The sequence below is a fragment of the Toxorhynchites rutilus genome, chromosome 1 (assembly GCF_029784135.1).
Source record: "Toxorhynchites rutilus septentrionalis strain SRP chromosome 1, ASM2978413v1, whole genome shotgun sequence".
Taxonomy (NCBI): domain Eukaryota; kingdom Metazoa; phylum Arthropoda; class Insecta; order Diptera; family Culicidae; genus Toxorhynchites; species Toxorhynchites rutilus.
This window is the reverse complement of record NC_073744.1, coordinates 109,617,994-109,627,627: the sequence shown is the minus strand read 5'-3', so window position 1 is coordinate 109,627,627 and position 9,634 is coordinate 109,617,994. Positions and strand designations below refer to the sequence as shown.

General features: G+C 39.8%; 1 protein-coding gene across 1 annotated transcript; it reads right to left on the bottom strand.

The window, feature by feature from the left end:
* Positions 1-6,437: 6,437 nt before the first annotated feature.
* LOC129761315 (uncharacterized) lies at positions 6,438-8,321 on the bottom strand. The gene is made up of 2 exons (XM_055759034.1): positions 8,042-8,321; positions 6,438-7,981 (listed from the first exon to the last, which is right to left on the bottom strand). Exons 1-2 carry the CDS (start codon positions 8,319-8,321, stop codon positions 6,438-6,440), a joined length of 1,824 nt encoding a protein of 607 aa, XP_055615009.1.
* Between the last annotated feature and the right edge of the window lie 1,313 nt (positions 8,322-9,634).

Sequence of the window (9,634 nt, the reverse complement as noted above, 5' to 3'; positions counted from 1 at the left end):
AATTGTGTATGCGATAAAATATGTTATGTTTTGTAAATGCTTGTGGTACAGTAGTTTGTTTTCGAAGAATAGCAGCATTAAAGGAAATTGGAAAACCGCCAGCAGGTAACTTTCAACGACAAAAAAACAGGACCACACGGCTAACGTAAAGAAGAAAATATCGAATAAAAAAGTCTGATGCATGCGAATATACACACAGATGTGATATGAAATTGATAGCAAGAATTTTTCTGTTATCCGGATGGTCAATATTTACCAGTTTTCGCATGGAGTATAGCGTTTCACCAATCGATGGAAAATAAATACGATACAGTAATCTTCCGAATATACATATTTCAGTTTTTGCGGAATGTTTCTTCAGAAAAGAAATGATGTTCTAATGTAAATCCGAAAGAACTTTTCACACAATCAAATAACGTTACGTGCCAGATTGTATCCATTACTTCTCCCAACAAAACGTTTTAAACCTGTTCTTAACCCTAATATACTGGCGCAAATGGTCTCCCAGACCGACAATCAATAATTTTGTTTTATAGAGGATAAATGACTTTAAAAACTGAGTGAAGACGAAGAACACATATTAATAGAGTATCACGTTTTCTGCGAGGAATATTGAACAGAAAGAATATTGAAAGGTTACAATTATGATTTTTTGGGAATATATTGAAATAATTTTAATATTAGTTAAGAAAGAGTAAGTACAGGTCGGACTCAATTATCCAGAGACTCCATTATCCGAAATTTTAGACTCGATCATCCGGAGTATTTTGGTTTTGTTTTTTTTTATCGAAAATTTTGAATAATTTGTTAATATACTTTATAAATATGATTATTTGAACAAATTTGTACGAAGCTAGATAGAGGAGAGGGTTGGAAAAGGGGTTGGTCAATACAACTAGTTTCGATTATCTGCAGTAGATTTATATACGTTGGAAATTCCAAATTTAAATGAATACATCGATTTAATATTTAAACATACCTAATATGATAATTCAATGAAACATGGATGTAGTCAGGATGAGCATGGTCTGTTTAGTATGTTTTAATTCAGTTATCCACAGTGCATCATATATAATATGATCTTTCGAACAATCACGGATGTAGTAAGGAAAAGGAAAGGTTGGGGTAAGAGTGTTGAGATTGTTGCAAAGAATACAAAATAAGTGATAAATCTTTGAATCCGCTTGGATAGTCCTTCGATTTATTGGATTCTCAAAAGATGTCTATTGAGCATCTTCATATGTTACGATATTATCGCAGAATAGATTTAATCAATTTTTTTTTCTTGCAAATTATTATTTATTTCGGTTTAAAAATAAATTCATGAGTAACGATGTGCATTAGAGTGCCAGCGAGAATGGTCATCTCAAATTTACGAATGGGACTTCCTGAAAAATATTGATTACCTCGAAAAGATATACTATACAACATTTTAGCTCATTCAGACTTTACTTACTATTGTCGTAAAGACGCCAATGTTTGTGTCTTCCGAAAACCATAAAATCACCGTTCATGCGTTCTTTTACAGCCAACAACAGGATATCAACATTTTCCTTGACTTCACAATTGAATCAGTCGGTACCTCATCCCAAGCCTCGGCCACCCAAAACATAGCATCCCTAATGTTGATTCGCTTAACCATCTCATCGAACTCTCCTTGGCACCTGGATGCCAAGCTTTTGCTTGTATTTGGACTAGATCATTTGAATAATATTTTGGTTCATGAGCTGTAACAAGGCAATGATTTTTGACGTAGGACTACGTCTAACCGGAAGATATAGGGGGTGAAATGGAAATCTAGGCACTGAACAAGTAGGAAAAAATGCAAGATTTGAAACGCTTATAACTCGAGCATTTCTCAATAGATCGCAAAGGTTTTTGCATCAATTGATAGGAAATATATCTACGCATCTATCATAACGAATAACATTTCATTTTTCTTGAGATAAATAATTGAATAATTGTGAAATATCAAGCATTGTCAAAATGCACTATGTGCCCATTTTTGATTGGTCAATTTTGTGCTCCTCAAATCGTACCGACCAAAACGGGCAACCAGAGCAGCAGCGAAATAGAATGAAGCACCATTGGAAAGGAAAAAGAAAAAAATGAACGAAACATTGGTCGCAGTCTCACACATGCGTAATTCTCGAGCCAGCCAGTCAGCTTAAAAATCCCCGCTCCGCTGCCGTAACGATCATTCTTTGTGTGGACACCGACTGGACAACATCGTTGCTGGACGAGCTGGACGGCGAGGGATCGAGTGCCTTTCTTAAGGCAAGAGGGCGGAGGGCGGAGGGCGGAGGTGGTAGCGCTGGAGTAGAGTAATAGAGTAGAGTAGAGTTTTCAAAGGGCCTTTCTCAAGGCTAGAGACGAATGAACTGCAAAAGTTTGAAGTCTCTGTAATACAAGACCTTCCTTCCTTCCGTAACGATCATTCTCATTCAAACCGTACACCACATCGGTTCGCATCACAACACATCAACAAACCAACCCAAGCAGCCATGTCTGGACATGGTAAAGGAGGAAAAGTGAAGGGAAATGCAAAATCCCGCTCGAACCGTGTTGATCTGGAGTTCCCCGCAAGAGTAGCTAGGCCGAGCGCGTTAGTACCAGTGCACCAGTCCACCTAGCCGACGTTATATAGTTTCGGCCGCCGAAGTGATCGAGTTAGCTGGCAAAGCTGCTCGCGACGATAAGAAAACCCGCATTCGGAACAGAACACATTCGGTTCGGTGGACATCAAGACAACAGGCAGTTGCAGCGAGTGGCGAGTGGCAAACGCAATCGCAAAACGGCATCAGGTAGCAGAAGAAAAAAGTTTGTTCTTTATACAAACTGCTTTGGTGGCAAATCCAGAACAAGGCTGTATCGAGGGCGTTCGAAATAGTTTTTTTCAAAACCACGAGTACTAAGTTTTCTAAATTGGAACCATTCCATAAAACAAGGCGCTTTTCAGGGCCATTAAACCTTCCAAAAAAGAGTTTAGGAAATACAGTTCAATGCTTTCTAAAACATTATCCAAAAAAATAATAGAAAACAAATTGATTTTTTCATAATTTGTTTGCCAGGATCTGATGAGTATGTGAATTTGGCAGTTGTTCTGAGCTTATTGATAGTTGGGGACTTTCCTGATTATTCAATTTTCATCAATTCTTAAATTATTTCCAGATTGAGGGTACAGAAATTTACAATTAGTTCGACATTTAGCTAATTGGACGGACATGTAATGCGACTTATTTAGTTGGACATTTTTATAAACATAGATATCCAAATTATGACCCCACATTGAAAGTCGACACTGTACCACTGTCATCGCAAATGTTCAATTACAGGTTAAAATCGCCTCCAATGCGACACTGAGTGGCGCTTCGGCACGTCGCATTGAATGTAATTTACTGTACAACATGTCACAAAGCTGGATGGGAAGAAATTTTACAACTCTGAAAGCTGTGGCGAGTGGCAAACGCAATCGCTAAACAGGAAGGTTTAGCCGAACAAGATGGGGATATCGAGTGATAACAAAACAATAAACTCTTTAGGTTGAAGATAATTTTGTGATCCTGAAAAGGACCCTTTTTAGCCTGCATGTGAATCCAACGAGCGAACAAATCGTAATGAATGTATTTTTTTGCCATCGCTCCCTTTTAACGCTCATTCGTTCGTCTCGTTGGACTCGCCCCTCTGGCTGAGTCTGCCGATTTGTCTCTATCCTGTGAGTGTGTACCGCTAGAGTATAAAACACGCGGACCCCAAAAAAATATCTTATTTTCTTTCAATCCGTAAACCCGTGTGGTTGTACGGCATCGGCATCGTGGACGTAACAAAGGAGGACAAGTTAAGGGAAAGGCAAAGTCTCACTCGAACCGTGCAAGTCTCCAGTTCCCTGTTGGTCGCATTCACTGATTGCTACGCAAGGGTAACTAGGCCGAACGGATTGGTGCCGGAGCACCAGTATACCTAACAGCGATTATAGAGTTTCGGCCGTCGGAGTGCTCGAGTTGGCTTTCAAAGCTGCTCACGACAATCAGAAAACCCGCTTCAAGAACAGAGCAGCTTCGGTTCGGCGCTCATCAAGGCAACAATTAGTTTCAGTGAGTGGCAAAGTGTTTCTCCGGCACGTCGCATTAAATGTAATTTACTGAACAACATGTCACAAGCTGGATGGGAAGAAATTTTCCAACTGTGAAAGCTGTGGCGAGTGGCAAACGCAATAGCTAAACAGGAAGGTTTAACCGAACATATCGAACATAAGATGGAAATATCGAGTGATAACAAAAACACAACACCAAAGGTTCTTTTCAGAACCATCAACATATTCATAAAGAGTAAACAGTAAACATCCATTTTTCAGGTAGATAGGTAGGTATTCACGTAGAAGAAGAAAATAAAACAATATATTTAAAATATATATTTAACAAAAGCTGTCCCGTTTGTATAGTCCTACGTCACTCCGGTTATGTCCCCGACATAACCCACCCGTCTTTTTTTCTCGAATTTCAAAACATTACTCCTCCCCCATGGGGCGCTAGTCAATTTGTGGGTAAGATACTGCATTATACGAATAAGTCAATGCAAATCATTGTTATTTTACGTTTACCGAGAGATTTCCTTTTATTTTTATTTTTGATTCGATTATTCGGAAAATTCGATCATCCGGAGTGAAAATAAAATCAACATTCCTTTTCATCTCTAGTCGAGAGTGAGCTGTCTGAGAAACTGATCATCCATTGCAGACCATTGGACAAAACGATTTCTCCAAAGATTTGGTGTTTTTGTGAAAGCTATTAAAGTCCAGCGTGGATACAACCAGGTTACAAAACTAGAGGGACGAGATCTAGCTTAATGAGGATGCATCGTATGCCTTTTCGAAATTTACAACAAATCAGTCTAGCCAGCAAGTAATCAACTACCCATTTCCTTTTAGATGATGCCTACACGCGTTACTAATGATTTTGTCACTACTAATGATAAATCATTGATTTTTGATACAAGTTATCTCAAAAGTTTATTTCAATAATTGCGATCGTTTGTCTCATAGGCTGCAAACTCGTGCCTCCACAATTGGACAAAAGTCCGCATTTGAGAATTTCTATTATAATAAATATTGGACAAGCAAAACCAAGTATTTATAAATTGCGTATCGAAGGTTATATATAGTTACTACAGGTAAACTTCGATATAACGTACATTTCACTTTCAAAATTGTACGTTGTATCGAATTGTTCGTTATATCGAAGCATAATAAAGTACTCACAAACGTAGTCTATAATACATTATTGTGCTGCTGTTTTAGTAAAGTCAATGAATAACTGCAATCAGAAGACGAAGCCAGCCTTTCTCATGATGTTTCCCTTCGTACTGTTGATTAAAGAATCCGGAATTACAAAACCAGCTGTATTTCGGGATTGATTGAAGGTACAAAACTTGTTTTAGAATCACAATACAGATAATTCATTGTTCTATCAGAAAAAAAATATTGGATTTTTTTTTCCTCTACACTTTGGAAATGTGTACGTTATATCGAGGTAAAATGTACGTTATATCGAGTGACGTTATATCGAGGGTACGTTATAACGAGGGTACGTTATATCGATGTTTCCCTGTATCTGGTAAGCAAACTTAACCCTATTGGCTTTCCTTTTAAAAGTAATTGGACGACAACTGTTAGGTGCGCACCTGCGACCATTAGCACATCGAAATATTATATTTTTATCGCATCGCATTTTTGCCTTGCGATTCGATTCTTTTCTGAGAGCGACACCACTCTATCCTATCACAAAGCGATTCGATCCAAAGCTCCGAGGCTAAGCACCCAATCGGATCAGGAAACGAAAGTAAAGCGCCGGCAGAAACTAACGAACGAATCATAAAATGATACAAGCGAGCATCGATAAACACGCGCTCAGATACCAAACGATAACTCTCACGCTGTGTTCATTCAGTGTTTTCGTTGACACGTCAGTTTTCTGTTTCATGAGTGATTTGAAACATTCTATTGTGTGCGTTGAATGAATCAAATAAGAAAATGTAACGAGCGCTCGTTGATACGATTGGAACCATCCTTGCTTTCGTGGCTGAAGAGTGTTGAGATAATCTCGGGTCCATGCGCGCCAGAAATGCTCGCGCATCAGCTGCGAATGTTGCCATCTATCTAATCGGGTAGCCTTTACATTTTCCAAGGATGGTTCTGCTAAAGCGATAAGAGGGCGACCGATTAAAAAATGTGCTGGTGTGATTACCTGAGGATCCACTGGATCTCTGGAAACGGTGAATAAAGTTCTGGAGTTCAATTAAAACAGTGGCCAACTCTTCAAAAGTCAACTTTGCGGTTCCGGCAATACTTTTCAAATGCGTTTTTGCAGATTTAACAGCGGCTTCCCAAAGTCCACCAAACTCTGGAGCATCTGGTGGTATGAAATGCCATTCGATATGCTTTAATTAATCTCGGATGTCGTGCTCCTTCCTTTATCCAAAATGGACCGGCATATTCGACACCAGTTACTGCAAATGGTGGGGACGGAACTACACGTGATCTTGGCAGGCTCCCCATAAGCTGTGTAGTATCGGTCGGATTTGTTCGGAAGCAACGAATACAACTGCGGGTTAGCCAATATCGCTGCTGAATGGCATTGATAAGTCCTGTTTGGCCGACATGGTAATTCGTCGTGCATCGTTCTTATGAAAGCTTTAGTTATCGGATCCTTATCGGGTAAAATAATCTGGTGTTTGGAAGCAAAAGGCAATGTTGAATGATCCAATCTGCCTCCAACTCGAAGCAAGCCCTCATTGTATACTGGTCTCAAATTTCCTATTCGTTTACACGGTTGATTGGATAGAACTCGTTGAATCTCATCACTGAGATGTATGTGCTGCAAAATCTTAAATATCGCATCGGTTGATCGTCGTAGCTCGATGACAGTGTGATGATTTGATTTTCTGCGATCTAGCGGATTTTTCTGTCGGCAGTTATCAACAAATCGAATAATATACGACATAATTCGTTGAAGTTTGCGAAAATTATTGTGTTTGTGTAGGAAGGATAAAGGTTCTATATTTAGCGTTGATGTTGCTACCACAACTGTTAACTCGGGCAGGAGCTGATCTGGAACATGCGCTATTTCGTCGACGGGATAATCCGGACCTTCGAGGAACTTCGGTCCGTTCCACCAAAGGTAGTTCTGGCTCAATGCTTCGGGTAATTGTCCTCGTGTAACTATATCTGCTGGGTTCGATTGGGATCGTATATAGTTCCACTGACATTCTGCGGTGAATTTACGAATTTCTGCGATGCGATTACGGACAAACTGTTGAAGTTGATCAAGCGGTTTTCTCATCCAGGCTAAAACAATCGTACTACCTGACCATAGCACAATTTCTCGCATTTCCATCTGCAAGGCAGGAATCACTCGTTGTAATAATCGTGTGAGCAGAAGAGCAGCACACAACTCTTTTCGTGGAATCGAAAGCTCGTGAAGCGGTGCTACTTTCGATTTGCTGCTTAACAGACGTAGTTTAGCGGAACCATCGGCAAATTCATTGCGCAGGTAAATATAAGCACCATAGGCAACTGAAGATGCATCTGCAAAACCATGGAGCGAAAATGACACCACATTGTCGAATGTTACACACCTGGGTACGTTGATATGGGTTAGCAGTGGCAATTCCGTTTTAAGTTCCTTCCATTGATGTAAGCACTCGATATTCACTGACTCATCCCATTCAAGTTTCGCTTTCCACAACTGCTGTACTAAGAGCTTCGCTGTCACGATGACTGGAGCTATTATTCCTATGGGATCGAACAATTTCGATATTTCTGAGAAGATGCTCCTCTTGGTAACATTGTCGTTCGTCGCTTGTTGGCGGAAGGGATTCGTGATGAAGAATATGTCATTTCGTGGATCCCACAGTAATCCAAGCAACTTAATCGCTTCGTTTGCTCCATATTCCGGAATCGACATTTGTTTCTCGCGACATTCTTCTGGGATGTTCGATAAAAAATCTTCGGAGTTGGAACACTATTTATGTATGGTGAAACCACCTTTGCTTCGCAACTTCTGCAACTGTTGCTGAATATCAACGGCGTCGTCGATTGTGTCTGCACCAGACAGTGCGTCATCCATATAAAAGTCTTCTTGCAGAACGCGAGCTGCAGAAGGTGTTTCGGCGGCTTCGTCTTCGGCGAGCTTCATCAGGCAACGGCTGGCTCGAAACGGTGCGGATGCTGTACCGTACGTCACAGTGTTGAGTTGCAGCACTCGTAGTGGATCGGATGGACTTTCTCTCCAAAGTACGCGAGCAACTAGTATCTGACGATACATTTTCGTTATGTCAGCTGAAAACACGTACCGGTATTTCCTAAAGCGTATTATAATCGAAAATAAATCGCTCTGCACTATAGGACCTACCATTAGGAGGGAGGCGATCTGGCGTAGTGGTAACATCCATGCTTCTCACGCTAAAGGTCACGAGTTCAATTCTCACTCCCGACATTCTTCCAAAAATGGAAGTAAAAGTGACGAACCAGCCAAATGAGTTGAAAGTCACTATAATACAGATAAAAAAAAAGACGAGTGGGTAATGTCGGGGACATAACCGGAGTGACGTAGGACTATACAAAGGGGACAGCTTTTGCTAAATATATATTTTAAATATATTGTTTTATTTTCTTCTCCTACGTGAATACCTACCTATCTAACTGAAGAATGGATTAGTTTACTGTTTACTCTTTATGAACATGTTGTTGATGTTGTGTTTTTGCGTTTTTTTTACAAACATTCTCAATTTTTTCTCACTATCTTATAGTTGCTTCTTGATATTTTTCTGAAGGCTTTGTACTTATTCAATGTTCAACGCCGGGAATCTTTTGGCGTATGCACATATCGTACAATCAAACTGATGGCTATGATAGGGAATGCATAGTGGTCCTCAGCTCATTCACTATCATATATTTCACTATTGAGCACATTACCGTACCTTAAACTGTGGATTCGGAAACGAATGAATTGTACGATTTGTAGTTTAAAATAAGAACAGAGCAGCAGGAAATACATAGCTCATCATGTTGCTCCTTAGTTATGTTTCTATACAATGCAGATGTAACCTCAGTCAATTTTCAACATCAGTTATCAACCAAAGAAAGCAGTTACCGAGAACATCGTGAATGCCATCCTGCATACAATGTGTTGTAATTTGAAGCCACTTTCAATTCGGGAACTATGCATGGGTTTGTGAAAACTGAATGATCAACTTAAAAGACCCCAACCACCAATAAGTTCAAAAACAAGCATAAACAAAATAAATCAGTTCATATCATATATCATATTATGTCACTTTAGAATGCATTGGTATTGTGAATAACTTTTAATAACTCTTCTTTAAAAGGTTTAATGGCCCTGAAAAGCGCCGTGTTTTACGGTGGCTGGTTTTGCCACCAAAGCAGTCTGTATAAACAAACTTTTTCCTTTTTCTACCTGCTGCCGTTTTGCGATTGCGTTTGCCACTCGCTGAAACTAGTTGTTGCCACCGAACCAAATGTGCTCTGTTCTGTAGGCGGGTTTTCTTATTGTCGTGAGCAGCATTGCAAGCCAACTCGAGCACTCCGCCGGCCGAAATTCTATAACCGCTATTAGGT